The sequence below is a fragment of the Zootoca vivipara genome, chromosome 10, assembly GCF_963506605.1.
Source record: "Zootoca vivipara chromosome 10, rZooViv1.1, whole genome shotgun sequence".
Classification (NCBI taxonomy): domain Eukaryota; kingdom Metazoa; phylum Chordata; class Lepidosauria; order Squamata; family Lacertidae; genus Zootoca; species Zootoca vivipara.
This window is the reverse complement of record NC_083285.1, coordinates 18356939-18378965: the sequence shown is the minus strand read 5'-3', so window position 1 is coordinate 18378965 and position 22027 is coordinate 18356939. Positions and strand designations below refer to the sequence as shown.

The window sequence follows — 22027 nt, the reverse complement described above, 5'->3', positions numbered from 1 at the left end:
CTTAAATTATCTCCAGTGATCCAGTGAGGTTCACAAGTCTTGTCCGGATTAACTCTAGGCCATTCCAACCTTAGCTACCAGGGTTGCAACCCCTCTCCCCAACCAATAGGGCTTCTGTTTCCCCATCACTGCTTCTCCATGCCAGGAAAAGCTGCACCTGCTGAATATCTACTTGACAAAGCCGTACTAAGAGCACAAGTAAGAAAACTAAGGCAGTGGTGATCTGCTATTCACCACACCACATTAGCTACCTAGCTTAAAATCTTAGCAGTTCCATTTTTATTATTATTTAGAGCACTTATGAGTCTGGAACTCAACAGCGAGGTGAATTCAGACACCGAAATTACAATGTTCTTCCTGAGATAGCAAACCTCTTAAAGCAATACTTGGAGTTGCTCTCCTGATAATCATGTTTTCCTGGGAAGCAATTTCGGCCTGCACTGCAGAGAGCACTGAAGATAAACACTGACTAATTTATGTGTATTCACCTGAAGTGGAAAGGTTTACATGCGTGCCTGACATTTCAGGAGAAGAATTGCCAACATTCTCTCAACCCACTGTCTCTGCATCAATAAAGTGTACATAAAAAACCTCATGACACCAAACTGAGTCTATGTTACTTACTGCCTTAGGTTGGTTGCTGTGGCAAACTACACAGTCTGCTTGATACCCAGAGGGGGAAGATACAACAAGAAAGACATAAAACACCAATCGTGGTGCAACTGCACTGGCTGCCGATTAGTTTCCAGGCCCACTTCAAAGTGCTGCTCTTGGCCTAGAAAGCTTTACGTGGCCCAGGACCTCAATACCTTAAGGATCGCCTCTCCCCAAATGAACCGCCCCAGACCCTGCTCTTGTCATTTGAGGCCCTTCTCTATGTTCCCCATCCCGGAGAGGTTCAGAGTCTGGCAACAAGAGAGCAGGCTCCCCGGTTGTGGACGGCTCTCCCCAGAGAGGCTCGCCTGGCACCATCATTGCATGTCTTTAGGCTCCAGACAAAAACATTCCTCTTTATGCAGGCCTACGGTTATTAAATAATAACCTGTGAAAGTGTGGGAGAGAGGACTGTTGTTATGATGACTATTTTATTATTAGGCTGCCTGTCGCTATGCTTTTTATTATGTTTTTTATCATTAATATGTTTCTGATGTTGTACACCACCCTGGGACATAGCTGCCAAGTTATCCCTTTTTTAAAGGGATTTTCCCTTATGCTGAATAGGCTTCCTCGCGAGAAAAGGGAAAACTTGGCAGCTATGCCCTGGGATCTTTTGATAAAGGGTAAAGGTAAAGGGGCCCCTGACCATCAGGTCCAGTCGTGTCCGACTCTGGGGTTGCGGCGCTCATCTCACTCTATAGGCCGAGGGAGCCGGCGTTTGTCCGCAGACAGCTTCCTGGTCATGTGGCCAGCATGACAAAGCTGCTTCTGGCGAACCAGAGCAGCGCACGGAAACGCCGTTTACCTTCCCGCCAGAGCGGTCCCTATTTATCTACTTGCAACGGGAGCTCACCCCATTGCAGGGATTCAAACCGCCGACCTTCTGATCAGCAAGCTCTAGACCCTGTGGTTTAACCCACAGCGCCACCTGGGTCCCATGTTTGATAAAGGGTAGTAGATAAATTGTAATAATAAAATAATAATAATAATAATAATAATGCAATAGTTCTGTAGTCTTTTAATGGTGAGAGAGTTATCATTCCCACAAGCAGATGTTGAAAAGCAGCAGTACCTACTCTTCATCCCAGACACATTGGGTAGGCTGCAATTGTCCAGCTGGAACACATTGGGAGTTCATATAAGACAGGGGTAAGAAACACAGTATGGTCCAGATGTTGTTGGATTCCACCACTCATCATGTGCAGCCAACATGGCCAACAGTCAGAAATTATGGGAGCTGGAGTCCAATAACATCAGGTGAGAACCACATTGGTTACCTCTGACTTAGTCCAACAACCGGGTCAGCCAGAGGCTTCTGGGAAGCAGAGCATGAAGGCAACAGTGCTCCCTTGCTAACTGACCACCCAGAAACTGGAATTTATAAGTCTACTGTCTCTGAACCTGCAAGTTCCATCTGAATGGCTCTAAGTTAACTGCCTTAGGTAGACAACAGTGTGGCTGAGAAAACTTTTAAGGTTGGTGACGCTGAGCCAGGAAATGGCGCTTTCTTTCTTTGACAGACAGCTGTCTCAGTCTCACCGCAACAGACTGGCCAAGAAAAAGGGGGGGGGAAACCTGTTTGAAAATCTAGGTGACCTTGAGATGTTCTTCTGTGCTTGAGGAGCTTTTTCATAAAAGCAATTACCAACTGCAGTGAAAAATAGTTGCTTTAATATATTCATGGAGCCTGGAGCTATCCTATCAGAGAGGTTACAAATGCCCACTGCACGGGTTCCTAGGAAAGGGAGAAAGTTTCCAGGATACAAGTGTCCACACAATAATACCTATTTATTTATTGTTGCATTTACAGCCCCCCTTTCCTCCCAGAACCTCAAGATGGTGTGCGTGGTTATCCCCCACATTATTTTATCCTCACAACAACCCTGTGTGTCTGACAGACTGTGACTGGTTTAAAGTTCCCCCGTGAGCTTCATGGCTGAGTGGAGATAGGAACTCTAGTCTCCCACATCCTAGTCCAACAATCTATCCACTGCATCATATTGGCTCTCCTTTGAGATCTCCTATAGCTCTCAGAGGCAAGGACTTGATTGGTGCCATTCTACAGAACTACATTAGAATTCATGCGCAGGTTTTCTTTGCAAATCTCTCTGTTTTCAAACAAGCCTATCTGCATGGGGAGCCATCAGACTTTCTCTTCATTGCTGGTTCGATTTCTAGCTACTAAATAAGCTGAACCAAGGTCAATGTACTCAAATGCACAGGCAACAAGACACTTCTCAGGTGAGAGCTTTCAATTTTAGAAATCGAACAAAAAAAATTGCCAAGTAATTTCCCTTGGTGGTTGCTGTAACCTTTTTAGAACTCAAATCTACCTTTGAGCTGTTTCCTGAGAGATTGCTTTTCAGTTTGAGTTTTGGCAGAAATCTGTTCTGTGCACACGCCATGCATTTTAACAACTTAGACCTCGTTCAAAAAACAACCGAAGCAGGCATAATTGCAATTAACAACAAATCCACCTACTGTGGGAAAACGTAATTATTGACAAGGTGGCCAAAGCTGTCTAACATCTTGGGTATCTTTAAGGGAGAGGGGCAAATTAAGACGCAATATTATGTGCCAATGGTATTGCTCCAGTGATGACGTGTGTGGTATACTTTGATACGAAGAATGGGGGTCAATTCTGGCAATGCACTTTCTACTCCCATCCATGTGCCTGACATGACAATTTTCACATTGCTCAAATATAGCATGTTAGCCAGAAGATTGTGGCTGCAGTTTGCAGCAGCTTCCAAGATAATGGATGCATATTTTCCAGCCTCCATGATTACCTAAGTTGTCACTGGCTAAGACTGGCAAGGAAACAATCAATGCCAGTGTGGTGTTGTGGCTAGAGTGCCAGACTAGGACCTCGTAGACCAGGCTTCAAATGCCTGCTCGCTCAATGGATGACTTTGGGCCAGTCATTGCCTCTTAACCTAACCTACCTCACAGGGTTGCTGTGGGGATTAAATGACATGAGGGAGAACCATGGACACCGCCTTGAGCTCATTGGAGGAAAAGGCGAAATATAAATGCAATGAAAAGTTCTTTCCAGCTAAGGGAAGACTTGTTTCTGTGACCGCATTCTGATTCACAAACTATGGTTTGTAGGAAACCTGCATTATCAGTACTGGACAAACTTCTGGATATAATTATGGTGTTAAAAATTAAAATGTATGCCTTTACCCTTCCAATGAAGAATCTGTAGGGCTGTATCTGTGGATCATTTTCATGCATGCACCCTAAACTGCTATGATGTGGTCAATATCATTTCAGGACTACCCAGAGATTCTGCAGCAGTGCTAACCTGGAAGCTTCTTAGTTCTGATAAAGCATTGTCTCTGTTATCTCCGTTTATGATATTAGATTCTGCTTTGTTATGCAAGGCAGACCCTGATCATGCTGTGGCTGAACCTAGTTACCAATATTATGGACAGAAGGCATATGATGAAGAACTAACCTAAACAACGATAACATGAAAACTTAATTCAATATTCCCATTATTTGTACTACTAGAGACATAAAACATTTTTTTCTTGCCGAATCTCTTTCCACCAGTTCTATCAACAATTTTCTAGTTCGTATGGCACTTAAGACTAAACATAATGCAAGCTAGTTGTAAAACACAGAGCATACCATATACAGAGAGAGCATATTGTATACACACAATGTCTTATGTATACAGTCCGTTTTTCACTTACAGATCCCTAGTTCACTCTGAAAGTTATACACATGTCACATCAGAGAAACATAGCCAAATATGGAGCACACTGCATTTGTTAAAGACCATCTTTATCCTTCTGTACAAAGCTGAATCAGCACTGTAACAGTCCAGATTATTTTTTAACAGTTGCTTGTCTTTTTTAGGCTATATTCTCAGCAAGAGATTCTCCTGCTGACTTTTATAGCCTCTAAACCTGCAATTCTGATTGGGATCTCTAAACAGTCAAAAGGCTTGGTTTTAATATCTGCTCAGTTACTTCAGATCTGATCTTCATAAGTCTTTATTTCCCAGTATCTTAACTCATTGCTTCCTTGCATTTTTTAAAGCATTATCATTCACGCCTAGTTATCTTGAATGGTTTCCAGTCTGTTCCAATTCAAAACAGTAAATTATATTAGAGAATCTAGTGTAAGGGGGGGGGGAATCTAGGGTCCAAAAAAGGAGATTCTTGACACTTACACACAATGTCATAATTCAGATGGCAAGCTGGAAGCACAACTGTGAATAGAACATGGATTAAGCTGTGGATTTGTGTACAAACCTACAAATGCATTTGAATCCTCACTTGGGCTCCACTAGATTGTCTGGATACACATTTTGATGCAAATATGAAAGCACATCCTCATCTGGAACCATAAGCTATTGAGCGTGACTTTGTCTTTCTTGTTTATGAACAGCGTTATTATTTTTCTCCTCAGCACTGTTACCTTCTAAAAATCAGGTTCTCATTTCCAAAAGGCAATAGACACCAAAGTCTGCTTTTAAACACTCCCCTGGTGTTAACTTTGCAATAAATATCAAATCAGGTGACTTCCTAGAACTTGAAATGAATTATTCTAAGCTCAAGTGCTTCCATATATTTAAAAAGTATCCAGAGCAATCTTTCTCCTCTATTTCTAATTATCTGCATGGCAGAGCATGAGGTGAAATCTAAATTTATTTTCGTAGGCAAATACTCGTTTACCACCTGCAGTGTTTTAAAAAGGGGGGAAGAGAAATTGGAAATGAAAAAGCCACAACCCAAACAAACAGTCCGAGCTAAAATGGATATTAAAAACTTGAGCAGCTAATGACTTAGATAAACATCAAAACAAAGGGCTTGATCAAGTCCCACAAGCAAATAGCACTTGTATGCGGAGGGATCCCATAGAGAACAGCAGAGTCCAGGTTATACACATCATGCTCACATGCAATCATGAGCACTTGTGGGTATGCATGCCTTCCCTCCAGCTCTACTAACTGCACTAAGTAATGAAAGAAAATATAGGAAGGAGCCTTATACTAAGATGGGCAGTTGCTTTGGGTGGAGATATGGAAGGCACAAACATCAGTCTGGCATGCTAAGTGGCCATTTAAGCTAGGGCTGCCATACATTTTGGGGTCTTCCTAAAAATCTAGGTGGCTTCCCAGCCTATTGATACTCAGTACCATGGGAGGGTGGGATTGGGTTCTGTAATGCACTACTGCAGGGGTGTGCCCCCAGATATTGTTGGGACCACAACCCCCATTATCCTTCTGGATTGGCCATGATGGCTGGAGCTTGTAGGAATTGCAGTCCAACATCTGGACTGCCTATCTCTACTGTACAGGGATTATTCTGTGAACAGCTGCTGAGCCCACAGTGAACTTGATCAAGCTCTCAAAATGTTACTGTGTGTGAACATCTACCAGTATGAAAGACATATGTTTAAATCTTCACATAGACAGAACGTGGAAGCTACTGTAATGAATTAAATGTGAGGGCGACAAGTTCTCCAAGCATCTCCGAATCTTTGGACTGATGGAGGACTGTACCACTCTGTAATGTTACTACCCAGTCCAGGACTTGGCATTGTTATAAACGGGTCCTGAACTAATCACAGCTGGTTAATAATATAGTCGAACATTTAAGAACATCTAAATTGCAACATTGTTTATAAGTGTTTGAATATACAACAATGCATTCATTTGTATTGCTATAAAAGGTGGGATATAAGAATTAATCACAATAATAAAATATGTAACAAGTATATTATGCACTCCTGCTGCCAATAAAAACCACATTTAGCATGTTTTCAAATGTGATTTGGAAAATGTCTTATAGGTGTGCGTGTCTTTCCCCACGGAAATAAACTCCACACAAATAGTCCCTACAAACTTTGATGCTTGTAATTTTTGAATTGTTATTTTTTAACTTTAGATCTAAAGTTCACAGAATACAGGAGAGGGTTCCTGATATGTACAGGCATTTGTTAGGAGTTGCAGAAGCTGATTTCTGCCCCCATTACACCCATAGTGGATACGATCCATGTGTGTGTGTGTGAGAGAGAGACAAAAGAACAATAAACAACACAATGGACAAAAAGGAATTGAAGGGCTGGGGAAATCTAGTGTACTATTTTTTACTATCTAATTCTATTTTCATCTCACCTTTCCTCACAGGCACTTAAGGCTGCCTGCATGGCTCTTCTCCCACCCATTTTATCGTCAAAACACCTTGAGAGGTAGAATAGGCTGAGCTATACAGGTGTCTGGCCCACAGTGATCCAATGAACTTCATGGGCTGAGTGGGGATTTGAATTTCGGATCCGGTTTGACAATCTACCCTCGATACCATATCACACTGGCTTCTGGTCGAGCTTTGTTTGACATAACCATGCTAGTAAATCCTCAAAGCTCATCAGTGTGCAAAAATATTTACTAGCCCAGCTGATCTAAACATACCTGTCTTAGTCACTTGTGGAACAATATTGATCCAAGGAAAAACAACAACCACCCATCCCACAGTCCATTTCACCTGGTCACATTTAGGCAGCGTTTTACTTGTCATCTGCTTACCATCAGAGAATTGCTGCCATGAATAACAAACTGTGATGGATCAATATTTTAACGCTACTCATTTTATACAAACTGCCAGGCTCAGTAGCTTTGGCTGGGTTCATGCACTTAATTTCGAGTAAAAACAACGACAAGTCTTGTGGTGTCTTAGAAGACTAACAAATTTAGAATGACATTGCTGTCTCTCTTTGGAGTTCTTTAGCTCCAGGAGGGCCATTTTAAAGTAATTTGCAGTGTGTCCTGGATGGTTCTCCCACTGGTTTTGAATATTGCCATTTCTGATGTCAGATTGGTGTCTATTTATTCTTCTGCATAGAGACTAGCCTGCTTGTGCTATGTAGAATGCAGAAGGGCATTGCTAGCAGATGATGGCATATGACACATTGGAAGATGAATGAACCCCTAATACCAAGAATGGCATTATTAGGTCTTCTAATACTTGTTGCCAGTGTAGATATGTGGGCACAGCTGGCATCTAGATCTAGCACAGGAGCTGTCCCTGTGTCCATAACTTTGTTATATGCCCTGCTGTTACTGGTGAGTAGCTGTTTAAGGTGTGAGATCTGCCGGTAAGGAAGTACAAGGCCTACTATTCAAGGCCTGTGACATGGAAATGCCATTGTTCAGAATGGACTATATAGCATAGATGATAAGTTTGAGTAGTTTCCGCTGGGAACTGTAAGTGACAAGTGGTGTTCTATCATTTTATTCTTCTAGGTGTGTCCTGTAGCAGATTATTACTGAGTGCTAGTCTGACCTGGTTGATTTGTTTTTGTATCTGGCATGTAGACTATAGTGCACAAACGTTTACGCAATAAAAAATCTATAAGTCTTTACAAGTGCCACTAGACTCTGTTATTTTTGCTGCAAAAGGCTAATATGGCTGGACTTTGGGGAAGTAATTCTGAGTAATTCCTTTCTTGGAATCAAAGCTTAGGGACACTGGATTTTTCATGCTTAGATGCTCTTTATCCACAGCATTCAGTACTACAAATCTGTCTTGTCTGCTTATGGCAAGTGTAACATTATATGGCCTGTAAAGGAGGATAGGCAAATCCCAGCGATGTACAGAAGAGAGAGAAAATGACTACGTGTCATATTGGGTAGTTTCCCCCTCCATTATTTTCCCCTTAAATTAACACGAAGTGTGTGGGAGGGAACTCTAACGGGATTTGCAGTCTCTCAGACTTTCAAACCAGTAACAAGGCAAAACATATAGGGACTAAACATTTTACAGCCACAAAGTGCAAGATTCCCCTAGAAAGTGATGTATTAGAAACACATCTTTTCTGGTATCTAAGCATTGATATTCTCTTTGAGAACATCCTTTTGTGAAAAAAAAAGTTCATGTGGCTGCATTGTGTGACTCCTCACATAAGTTTATCAAGCAAGAGCTGCTTATAAATACCTTTATTTTCCTTCCAGTTACAGAAAACTAGTTTAAATATAGACCAGCCTAGTTGTGAAGTTGCAGCAATAAGCATGTTATCCAACTCCAGTTATCTACTACGATTATCTTAGCCAGGCATCCCCAAACTGCGGCCCTCCAGATGTTTTGGTCTACAACTCCCATGATCCCTAGCTAACAGGACCAGTGGCCAGGGATGATGGGAATTGTAGTCCAAAACATCTGGAGGGCCGAAGTTTGGGGATGCCTGATCTTAGCATTGGGTGAACTTCATATTACTGTTTTTTCCACTATGTATGACTTTTAATAGTTGGTGCTAGCATGCTACTGATTAGTTTTATTTAAAAATGCATACCTTTCATGTGTGTGTGTGTGTGTGTGTGTGTGAGAGAGAGAGAGAGAGAGAGAGAGAGAGAGAGAGAGAGAGAGAGAGAGAGAGGAGAATCTAATTTGAACGTGGCAAAAATAGCATATACAGGTGTGCCTTGGAAGGCAAACGGAATCTGTTCCGTAAGTCCATTCGACTTCCAAAATGTTTGAAAACCAAAGCACGGCTTCTGATTGGCTGCAGGAAGCTGCAGGAACCCACAGAATCCCCATTGGATGTTTGGCTTCCAAAAATAGTTCGCAAACCGGAACAGTCACTTCTGGGTTTGCGGTGTTCGGGAGCCAAAACTTTTGAGAACTAAGCTGTTTTGAAACCAAGGTATGACTGTAGTAACAAAACAAACACAATTGGAATTGTCTCCCCAGCTGGCTTTGTTACATCTTTAGGCACCAGGCAAAAAAAATCCTTTTTTTCTCAGGCCTTTGGCTAATTAAACCATCTATGGCCTTTTAAACTGTGGGGTTTGTTTGTTTGTTACTATATTACGTATCCTTGGATGAAGAGCAGTACAGAAATAATAATAATAATAATAATAATAATAATAATAATAATAATAATATCTTTACGGATGTAAAATTTCTATATATTTAACAACAGGAACATACCCTTAAAGCTTCAATCACAAGATCTCGTGCTTCCAACTCCCCTTCTAGAACACTCAAGAGCATCCTCAGTTCTGATTTGCTGAGATTGTCCACATCGAACTCTTTTTTCTGCAAAATGAAGGAAAACCAATGATTAAAACAATGTACACAAGTCAGAAAGTCACCTAATGCAGCAGGAAAGTAAAAAAAAAAGTAAGTACCCATAGTTCTTTAATTTTAGTTTAAAGGTTTGATGCTTCCCATGAGAATAGGAACAAATGTGTTTGAATCATGGCCAATAAGCACCAACAGTGTCACACACAAAAGAAACCAAGATCACGTATAAATGTGCTCAACAACAAAACAGACGTGACCAGCTGATAATTGTCTCAATATTGCATAATTATTATATATAAACTAAACCAAAACTAAGACGTCAATTTTTCAAAATTCAAATCAAGTCCCTTGCTCCCATAGAATACTTTAAAATATTTGCACTGAGTTTCTGTAAGGGTGTTGTTGCAGCTACTCTTGAGTAAAGACGCCCAAGTCCTCTCTGTCTTTAAGAGTTTTATTCTGCATAGTATTTACAGCGCAGAGATAGCAGAAAACATGACCTCTCAGTCACTCACAGAATCTGGGAGTGGACGTTTCCGGTTACGGGACCAGCATAAGAGTTTGGGCACCCCAAAATGCCTCCTCCCGACCTTACGTTTGGTGGCGTGCCTTAATTCGGGCGCCGGAAGGGGCTGCCTGCTCCCCTCCACCTCTTGGTCCTGGCGGCGCAGGGGCTCTCCAACATCGCTGAGCCCTGACACCTCTGTCCTACTCACTTCCTGATTTCCCCTCACCTGACCCACTGCTGCTGCTCTCACTGGGCAAAGTGCTGGTCAGCAAGAGGGGAGGAGGCTCCCTGTAGGAAGGCCCCCTGACAGTTTCTAAATATTCTGCAAACATTTTCCAATGCTATTTAATGTCAATCTTTTTTAAAAAAAAATCTCTAAATTTTACAAATCAAACTTGCCATTTCTACATATTCTATCAATTTCAGCTGTCAATTTTTTTTTGGTAGGAACTGTCTCATCATGCCATTTTTGTGCATATAATATTCATGTGGCTGTAAAGGAATACTGTAGATTTATCTGTTGTTGTTCTTTTGGGAGGATATCTGCTCATTATCCCCAGTAAAAAGGCTTCCAGTCTTTTTGGGAGAGTTACCTTAGATCTCTTTTTTTATCTCATTGTAAATCATCTCCCAAAAGCCCTTAGCCACTCTGCATGTCCACCACATACGGTAAAAGAAGCCTTCTACTTTACATTTCCAACAAAAAAAATTGACGTTGATTTACACATCTTTGCTAATTGTAAGTTGAGAGGTTTTAAACTGGGGTTGGGAAAGGGAACAAAAAAAAACAAATCAGAGCAAATGAATGGCAAACAGAGCCTTTCACAAAAAGTTATTTGACTAAATAAATTATAGCTGCACACAAGTGCCACTGATAGTCATTTTGCCTGAATAAATTAAGAGTTATCCTGCTTTAACAGCATGGGGAAAATACTCTCTGTAACCAACCCCTTTGGGCATTAGAACAATAGAACAAAATACCAATACCCAGAAGAAAAACATATCTTTCTCTGCCTGCCACCATGTTGCTTACTAGTAACTCCCCCTCAACCTGATTGGCAATAACAGACAGGTAAAGTATTTCCAGTTCAGCACCAAGCGTAGTACAGCTATTCCATTCTACTGGGTTTTATGACCTACACGCAAGGAAATGTTGCTCTAGGGTGACATTTGGCATGCAAAACTTAAACATGGGAGATTTTATTTAAACTTTAAAGAGCCTGCTTTGTTGTTGCATGAGGGTAGACAACAAAAGAATTCAAAATACAATTTCTCAGTTGATTTTTGGTCCTGCAGCTATCAAATTCGTGAGCTCGGTATAATTTAATACCCAGTTGCACATAAGTGGCAGTTGCTGTCTGTCATTTGAAAGTAAGGAAACAGGAAATATTATTGCATTGAAACATGCTTGTTACTTGATTCAAAGAACCATGCACACAAAAAGGCCATTTAAAGATGTTTAGGACTCCTGCTACTGGAGAGAAGCCTGAAATCTTGCTTCAAAGTATCACGGTCTTCTTGTGCTGACAGTACAGTACTGTACAGAAACAGGAAATGTTGTGGCAATTCCCTCCTATAATTTTCCCTGTATGGTGACGACACATCTCTTCACCCTGGCCTTCAACATCGAAATGTATATTCTTAGGACTCCTCCTATTCTTGTGCTTGCAAGTTGTTTTAAACTGTTTGAATGTGTTTTGAATTGTTGTGACCACCCTTGGGATCTTAAAGTGAAGGATGGCCAATAAATTAAAATGCCAACAGTGACAACACTAACAGTTTCACAAGAGATGTAACTGATTTGTAAGACTGTGCAACCTGAAAAAAAGAGAAAAGGCATCTACTTTTTTAAACCAAGGAAATCTTTAATAAAATTTTTTTTTTTTTTAAAAAAAGAACTAGGAAATCTCCTGAACTCATTCTCTCCTCCACCCATGTCAACTGCAAACTCATCAAATTTCTACCCACTCCCCTCATGGACAGTTTGTGCTGTCTTCAAATTCCCTTTCCCATTTATCTTAATACTCCAAGCTTTTGCGCCCCACCCTCATCTAAACCAAAAGAGTTTGGGTTATGGATGAGCAAATCAGTCTATTTCTGGTCCATGCCACTTTTGCAGGTATACACCCCTAAGTCCATTCAGGATGACTGTGACTATCAAAAGAATTTCCGCATGAAAAGGGTGCATTTAAACATGTCTTATAGAACACACTTCACACTTCTAAATGTGTTTTGCTAAGCTTTTTTAGTTGTATGGCAACATTTGTGTGACACAGAAGCCATCGGATAACTAACTTCTAATCTCCACATTAGCCCAAGGGGTACAGATTAGAACAGAATTTGCAGAGATTGAATTTTGCAAGCAACTCTAGTTCGAGGGAGGCTTAAGTCAATATACTAGTTAAATCAGGCATACCCAGCCTTCGGCCCTCCAGATGTTTTGGATTACAATTCCCATCATCCCTGACCACTGGTCCTGTTATCTAGGGATCATGGGAGTTGTAGGCCAAAACATCTGGAGGGCCGCTGGTTAGGGATGCCTGAGTTAAATGAAGAACTACATTAAACCTGTGCACCTGAATGTAATTTCATCAGTAAGCATCCTCATGCCATGCTCTCTAAAGATGCCATAGCTAAATCCTACAGCACACACACACACACACACACACACACACACAGAGAGACACAGACACAGACACAGACACACACACACACCATAGCTGCCAAGTTATCCCTTTTTTTCAGGGATTTTCCATTATGCTGAATAGGCTTCCTCGCGAGAAAAGGGAAAACTTGGCAGCTATGACACACACCAATGTGGCAGTTAGGCTTTTCCATGCTCTGCAATGAATATGTCACTCAGAGTTGGAGGGGCAATAATTAAGCTGATATATTTTGATAAGCTTTGAAAGTTGTCCAACAGAGCAGTTCTGTGCACTTTTACTCAGAAACGAATTATATTGTATTCAGTCAACTTTACCTCAATGTAAGTGTGTGCAGCACGGGGGGGGGGGGGACCCTTGGCCCTCTAGAGCAGTGTTGCATCAAGTGTCTTTGGCAGTTTTTTCCTATGAGGTTTTAAGAGGGGGTGGGGTGGGGGTGGGGAGCTGCTTGCATGGTGCCAAAAATATGCATTAGCAAAGGTACTTGAAAAGGAAAGTAGATACATTTATAACAGCTCTTAATTCCTATGGGAGTTTCTGTTCTCTGCTCTTGAATTGGCCCATTAAAAAGCTTGCTCTCTGATATTTCTTTTTTACTTGATTTTTTTTTAAAAAAAATGCTTGCAGCAAGTACTGGGAAGATATAACATAAGGACAACATCTGAGCCAGTAAGTAAGGCTGCCTAGCGAGTCCCAGACATGTTAAAATTCCATTGGTAGAAGACCTAAGAAAGAAATCTGAGAACCATATATTCAGAATAGGTAAACTTCAGACAAAAAAAGAAAACCAGATTAAGAAATCTTTGTCCTTCAGTTAGTTCTACTTAATGCCATAAAAACAAAAGTCCTACCGGTATCAGTAAGAATGCTGTTGAGATGCACACACAAGGTTTGGCCATTAACAAATCATTGCTACCCTGCTGTATTCACAATGAAGTGAGAAAAGAGGGCTTTCCCCACCTTTTAGATATCTAGGAAGCAGCATACTGAGTCAACCAACAGATTGGTAGCACTTTTCTAGGACTTCAGATATGGGCCATTTCCACCCCTACTGGAAAATGCTGGGGATTGAACCAGGAATCTTTTCAATGCAAATACCATTGCTCTAAGACTGAGCAACAACAGTTCCCAAATGCATTTCAAGGCATGCTTACTGTGCAGGGTTGATCCTAATCTGCTCTAATTTACGACCAATTAATTAGGAAACAAGTTTTCACTGGTTTGATGTGGCATGTATGGATACAGTATGAGGATAAATATTGAATGTGTTTTATAAGAACACATTAGAGCAATGGTAATAGCACAAATGTCTTTCAACGAGCAACAAAATCAAATCACAGCACAATGCTATGTGTGCCTACTCAAATGCAGGATGAGTTCAGTGGGACTTAATCCCAGATAAATTGTGTATAGATTAGTAGCCTAAATGTACTGAACCTAGGATTTCAGGTACAGAATACATAGTTTAAGATGTTGTTGTTGTTAATTACTTGTACCCTGCCCATCTGACTGGGTTGCCCCAGCCACTCTAGGATTCCACAGATGCTGTTTCTTTGTAAGTTTAGAAACCTCTCCCTTCATTGGTTAAAGGAGATAGCAGAATCTACCTTCCGTGATGCAAAATGTTAACAGATACCAAGTCTGCTTCGGGCAGCTTTTGCATGAAATGTCTTTAAATAATTATTTCATGTTACACCACCCATTTGTCAAGTTCACCTTTTGCAAAACTAAGACATGCATCTTCAGTATATATCATGTAAAAATCCTAGTATATTTTGTCATTCAACACCATTCCATAAGCAGTCCATTGGCACTGATGCAGGCCTCAATCACAAGATCACCACCCATTTCTTAATTTAAAAACAACAACAACCTCAACAAGACAGAATCAAAGCCTGTCCTTTCTACTAAATGAGGTTGACTGCTATACTGCTGCTTTCCCTGAGGCCCATGACTAAGGGCCAGCACACTGTGTTAATTGCCAAGGCTTTCTTTGCACAAGGAAGTGGGTTTTACTCGGGTGGGTAGTGCATTGTGGAAGTTTTCAAATGGTGTGTACGAATGAATCTTGGAAGCTTATCAGGAGTTCCTCAGTGGAACAGGGTGCTTCTTGAAAAGAAGCTTGCTCGCTACTTGTCAGTTTCTCCTGCGCAGCTGTAGGAGAACACTTAATGTGTTGCAGGTTATGTTGTTGTTGTTTAGTCGTGTCCGACTCTTCGTGACCCCATGGACCATAGCACGCCGGGCACTCCTGTCTTTCACTGCCTCCCACAGTTTGGTCAAACTCATGTTCGTAGCTTCGAGAACACTGTCCAACTATCTCGTCCTCTGTCGTTCCCTTCTCCTAGTGCCCTCAATCTTTCCCAACATCAGGGTCTTTTCCAAGGATTCTTCTCTTCTCATGAGGTGGCCAAAGTATTGGAGCCTCAGCTTCACGATCTGTCCTTCCAGTGAGCACTCAGGGCTGATTTCCTTCAGAATGGATAGGTTTGATCTTCTTGCAGTCCATGGGACTCTCAAGAGTCTCCTCTAGCACCACAATCCAAAAGCATCAATTCTTCGGCGATCAGCCTTCTTTATGGTTCAGCTCTCACTTCCATACATCACTACTGGGAAAACCATAGCTTTAACTATACGGACCTTTGTCGGCAAGTGATGTCTCTGCTTTTTAAGATGCTGTCTAGGTTTGTCATTGCTTTTCTCCCAAGAAGCAGGCATCTTTTAATTTCGTGACTGCTGTCACCATCTGCAGTGATCAAGGAGCCCAAGAAAGTAAAATCTCTCACTGCCTCCATTTCTTCCCCTTCTATTTGCCAGGAGGTGATGGGACCAGTGGCCATGATCTTGGTTTTTTTGATGTTGAGCTTCAGACCATATTTTGCACTCTCCTCTTTCACCCTCATTAAAAGGTTCTTTAATTCCTCCTCACTTTCTGCCATCAAGGTTGTGTCATCTGCATATCTGAGGTTGTTGATATTTCTTCCGGCAATCTTAATTCCGGTTTGGGATTCATCTAGTCCAGCCTTTCGCATGACGAATTCTGCATATAAGTTAAATAAGCAGGGAGACAATATACAACCTTGTCGTACTCCTTTCCCAATTTTGAACCAATCAGTTGTTCCATATCCAGTTCTAACTGTAGCTTCTTGTCCCACATAGAGATTTCTCAGGAGACAGATGAGGTGATCAGGCACTCCCATTTCTTTAAGAACTTGCCATAGTTTGCTGTGGTCGACACAGTCAAAGGCTTTTGCATAGTCAATGAAGCAGACATAGACGTTTTTCTGGAACTCTCTAGCTTTCTCCATAATCCAGCACATGTTTGTTATTTGGTCCCTGGTTCCTCTGCCCCTTCAAAATCCAGCTTGCACTTCTGGGAGTTCTCGGTCCACATACTGCCTAAGCCTGCCTTGTAGAACAATGCCTTGCCGTGGCGAAGGGGCTTGAATAACTCAGAGAATCTATGAGCTATGCCGTGCAGGTCCACCCAAGATGGACAGGTCATAGTGGAGAGTTTTGACTAAACGTGATCCACCTGGAGAAGGAACTGGCAAGGCACAGTATCCCTGCCAAGAAAACTCCATGGACAAAGACAACAAGCATATAAAAGTTGCAGGTTATACTCCCAGTTTAACCTATGTGGCATCAGTGTGGTTCAATAGATGAACTATGGGTGCACCCTAGAATATATACAGAATTCCTTGTGATGCCCTGGTGCTTCGTGGCAATTGTGCACAGGTTCCTCAATAGATGAGCTGATGTAGATAGAGGTTTGTTAAAGGCAAAAAGTCAGAATGGATGTCAGCTGCTACTTCCTCCACAGCCTGTAATGCTCCTTAAAAAATGTACTTTATGTACCAGGAGTCTCTGTCAAATGGTACTGTTCCCTCAGGGGAAATATGTCAGAGGCCGCACGCCTGCAGCGGGCAGGACTCAAATCCAAAACTGGATGTTGCATTCTCTCCTCTCTCTCTCTCTCTCTCTCTCTCTCTCTCTCTCTCTCTCTCTCTCTCTCTCTCTCTTTCCCACACTTCCCCATCCTTCACCTCTGCTCACATGAAATGAGGCCAGAATTGTCCCCCACTATTGTAAACAATGGATGTTAGCGCACATGGAACCCATAAGCATTTACATTAGGCGAATCACATGAACAGACCACACCTGACAGCCCAGAAAGCAGTCAACACAAATAATGGTTGAAACAGCCTTTAGGCTGTGGACCACAAGGTCCTGAAGGCCAGTCTTATTAAGGTACAACACAAGCCATAGGAAAGCCCTTCCATGCTATGAGCATAATGTTGAAAGGCTTGGTACCATGTACAGCACACCATCTTTTGCATGCCTTATATTGAGTCAGACACACTGCTCCATCTACCTCAGTATCGTCTACACCAGGGTAGCCCAACCTTTCATATTCAAGTGGGCTGCAAGAGTACTGTGACACAGAACCTATATGGGCCGCGCACTGCCTTGTGGTTTGGGGGTGGAGAGCAGTGTTCAAAATAAGCCAGGCAGCAGGCACATTTTGCACCTGACTATTGACCACTTGTGACCAGGTGAGGATGCCTGGGTGCCAGGATGGCGCCTAACATCTCCACCATCTGGAGGTGCATGCCTGGAGAATCATTGGAACTTGACTATTTTCACTCACTAAAACCACATCTTGTAGAAATCTACCAGTTGTATTTATCTGCACAATCAGGATGAATTTCAAAAACCAAGATGCTTTTTCTGTGCAGCCTGAGCAGGAGCAGTGGACAATGTTATAGCAGTTAACTGTTGTAGGTTGTCTTCACTTATCCCACCCCACTGCCCTGCTCACAGTTGTGAAGAATATTCTGATGTTAGCAATCGTCACCACTAAGAAAAAGAGGTAGAACAAGGCCACTATATAAGTGGACTGTTCCTGGATCAAGTGACTTTTCTTCTAAGTTCTCGATGCTCTTAACCCAGCTCAAGGTTGTCCTCTGAACTAGGTAGTCAGTCCATCATTTGAAAAATAAGACTTTGGAGCCGTCTTGTCCCCAAATGGCAACTAGACATTCCATTTTGGTACCTGTAACCTTGGTTTAAGGAGCTATTTGGCACCCAGCTGATATATCGGAGTTTCTAACACTGGTGGGGAGCGAGCCCAAAATGTGATGCCTGCTCCCAGCCTGCCTTTGTGCTGCCTTCCCAAAGCTGGCTAAGCAAGGCACTGGGCTTGGGGAAAGAGGCGCTAGGCTCTGACAGGCCCAAGACCCTTCCCACCTCCTTTCCAAAGCTGGAAAAGAGCAACCAGGCTTCGCGAAGGAGGAAGGATGGCTTGGGTCACCCAGGTCTACACCGACTAGCTGCAGTTGCTTTCCAGAGTTTCAGACAGACATTCTCTCCCAGCCCTGTCTGGAGATGTCAGGGACCAAACCTGTGACTTTCTGCAGGCTTGGCAGCTGCTCTGAGCTAGGCCTTTCTGCATCATGAAGGATGCCTTTCACAGAGACTTCGCTGGCTATGTGTTCTTCAGCTTCATGTAGGTGTGAGGGGTGAATCACACCAACTGCCTTCAAGTTTTCCCTCATCCCTATTACCATGGCAACAAAGCAGATACTCAGGTTTGCATCCCCCACATACCAACTGCTACGCTTAGTTCAGGAAAGCTGAGAATGGGAAGAATCTTGGCTTCCTTCCCAAATATGGCCATTAAAGAAGTCTCTTCTTTTTTCAGTCATAAATTTCTTGCTGACATTAAAATGTAGGCTTATTCCCCCCCCCCAATAGTATTCTGTGCATTTTCTTTTTCTTCCTGCAGAAGCCTGCCAGTATTACTGCTAAAAGTTACTGGGTTCCCCAATCTCCGCCTCCACTTTCATAAAATGTCCTGGAAAAAGCAGCCAGCATAAAATACCTCAAGGCAGTTGTGCTTAAAATGGCAGCCTTATGCTGAAAGTTAAGTAACATTAGAACTCTGCTCTATAACCATTGTCGTTCCTTTTAAATTGTTTATTGGGCTATCTATACTTTGAGGGCTGGAAAAACTAAGCTGCATGGCTTACATTCAACTGAAAGCACTCTGCTGGAAATCTTACTGAACTTCCAAGTTACAAATTAATCTGGGCAAAAATCCAAAATCTATCTGTTAGTGAAGATACTAGCTTTTCTTCTTTATTCAGAAGAAAAACCAACAACGTTGTTTTAGTAGCCTAGTTACTTCAACACCATGTTCTCCTGGCCTCAGTGTACCCCACCCTGCACCTCTAATGTAGCCTTTTCTAACATGTCCTAACTGTTTGGAAAAAGAAGCCCATCTCATTCCCTCTTTTAAGTTAAGTTAGGGAATAAATTCAGTATTTGTGGGGGGAAAACTAGGCAGCTTGAAAAGTCTGTCGTATCAACCTCAAAGTAACAACTTTTCAATAGGGTAGCTGCTTATAAATAGCCTTCTGATTCCCTATATAGAAATAAGTGACCTGATTTTCAAAAATACTAAGCACAAAACCAGTCACATACAGGCTCCCTGCGTATATGAATGACAGGTTCATTTAAAATATCTCCCTGAGTTGTATTACCAATGGCTATTGCTATAAAATTTTAATTTGCTCTTCAATTATTTGCGTGTTTACTTTAGGAATCTCTCATACCTAAACAATAAAAACCAACTGATTCAGCTGCTTGCCTTTTCAAGATCTTTAAGCAGATTAGTTCCAAGCACTCTTAATGGGAGTTTAATAAAGTGTTTGTACTATACAACTGAAAAATCCATTAAGGTACATAGAACGCTTAAATTCAACTCTACATTGAGTAGCTCCAGGTATTGTTAAACATCAGAGCCATGCATGCAGATGTTTAACAAGACGTGTATACAGTGGAACCTCGGTTTATGAACACCTCGGTTTATGAATTTTCGGTTTATGAACGCCACGGACCCATCTGGAACGGATTAATTCATTTTCCATTACTTTCAATGGGAAAGTTTGCTTCAGTTTATGAACGCTTCAGTTTATGAACAGACTTCCGGAACCAATTACACCCATGCTTCAGTTTATGAACGCTTCAGTTTAAGTACTCCCTGGACCCGTCTGGAACGGATTAATCCACTTTCCATTACTTTCAATGGGAAAGTTCGCTTCAGTTTATGAACGCTTACTCTGCGGACCGTCTGGAACGGATTAATTCACTTTCCATTACTTTCAATGGGAAAGTTCGCTTCAGTTTATGAACGCTTCAGTTTATGAACAGACTTCCGGAACCAATTGTGTTCATAAACCGAGGTACCACTGTACATATTTATTACATCCACACATTATGAATTTGCTATAGGAAACATTGGCATAACAGTTACAATGTGTGGGGCTGCCTTAAGTGCCAATTTGGACCCATTTCACAGAATTTCCTTTAGAAAAGTTTTCCTTCTGATATGCTAGGTTGTTGCCAGGAAGTGTCCCCCACCCCCGAAGATCAAATTTTATGGCCGTTTCCTAAAATTTTGTTGTTGTTACTGAAAAAAAGAAGTGTTTGGAACATATAAAAAAATGATGACACCACCGAGCAGTCTGTATGGACTACAGCAGAGAAACAGGAAATTGTCTTACAGAATCAGACCATTGGTTCCCTCTAGCTCTGTATTGACAGTAGCTCTCCAGGGTTCCAGACAAGAGTCTTTCAGCTGAAAGTAGGACTCTTCCGCATGTGCTCTGCTACTTAGGTTAGGGTCCTTCCGCTGGCCTCATTTTGGGCCAACCCCCTCCCCAAAATGCTTAGCAGGCAAAGCAGAGGAGGGGGGGGACATCTTGCTCTTATGTGCAAACAACTGCATGCTGCTCAAGTGACAAGAGAATTTTGATTGGCAACTTTCGGGGGCGGAGGGAATAATCAAAGCATGGATTTTTCCATGCCTTTCCACTTGCCACCCAATTAAATCAAGAAAGCGAGTGGCCTAGAAATTGACCTATGAATCAGAAAACAAAAGGGCACATCCGTGACAACTGTGGTTGGGCGGTAGGGGAGCCTAGCTAGGAAAGGCTGTCAAACAGCCTGTCAGGAGAAGTGGCAAACCCTAAAATGGGTCCGTACTTGGGGAAAATTTAAACAGCTCTTGTACTCGCGTGAGAGAAAGCCTCCAGCAACGATAGCAAAAAAAAGAACAAGATAGATCTTTCCTGCTCCACCACTTGGATGCAGAAGAGGGGGAAAGAACAACAGAGGATTAAAATAGGCTTATTGTTCTCAGTGGGGGACGGACCACCTGATCTCCAACGCCCACCCACATCCCAAACATTTCTCACTTTAAGTGACCCAGCTATGTTTTCAAGGGAGGTAGCAATCCAAACGCGACCACCAGCACCCTTTCCAATCCCCCGACAATGCTTCTGGCAATATCCCACGCTTGTTATTCGGGGGCTTGACGGGGCGGGGGAGGCAGCGCATATGGAAGGGGAGGGAATTAATTCCAGGGCGATGAGCCCCCCCCCCCCGCGCGCCTTGGAAATGGTTGCGGGCGATCTGTGGCTGTCAATGCTCTGTGACGCGCCGCCAGCCCACCAGGCTTGTTGGGGGGACCCTTGTGTTTCACCCGTCCCGCAAGCGAGGAGAAAAGCCCGCGTTCCTCCAGCCCAATACGTGCACGCACACGAAAACAAAAGGGAGCCGCCTCCTGGAAAAAGAAGGGGATCTTCTCCCTCTACAAAGACCTCCTCGAAAGATCCCCCACTCCGCGGACAGATCGAGGGGAGGGGCGCCAAATAATGTCCACCCATCCCCGCCAAGGGCGCACGATCCCATGGTCGCCTCTCCACTCGTTTCCAGGGTCCGTCCGGCTTCCCCTCCCCGATCTCTCTCTCCGTCGGGCTGCGATCGATGCAGGAGAGACCCCTGGGGACTGCAGGTCTGCCTGTGCCCGAGCTCCGAGCCCAGCCCCCATTTCTCTGGAGGCGCAGACGCCAAGACCACCACCCCCCGCCTCTGCTTAAAGACCCACACCAAATGCGCGCTTTCCCCCCACGACGCACGCCGGGCCCGCGCTCGCTAGCCCCGCTCCCTCGGCTTGCTCCGCTCTCCCAGCCCCGAGAGGTGCGCCTTCTCCCGCCTGGCGCAAAGCAGGCGAGAGCTAGCGAGCGCGGAGATCAAACCGGCGGCGGCGGCGGCGGAGGATAAGGGAGCCACCTCCCGCCCCGCGCAGCGCGCCG

The 22027-nt window shown here is 42.9% G+C and overlaps 1 protein-coding gene across 2 annotated transcripts in view; it reads right to left on the bottom strand.

The window, feature by feature from the left end:
* The window catches only part of CTTNBP2 (cortactin binding protein 2), a 121074-nt gene that overhangs the window by 98823 nt on the left and 224 nt on the right, over window positions 1–22027 (bottom strand). For both annotated transcript variants that reach the window (XM_035127368.2, XM_035127367.2), the window contains exon 2: window positions 9600–9707. In XM_035127368.2, the coding sequence (XP_034983259.2) occupies window positions 9600–9707 (108 nt within the window). The remainder of the gene's footprint in view (window positions 1–9599; window positions 9708–22027) is intronic.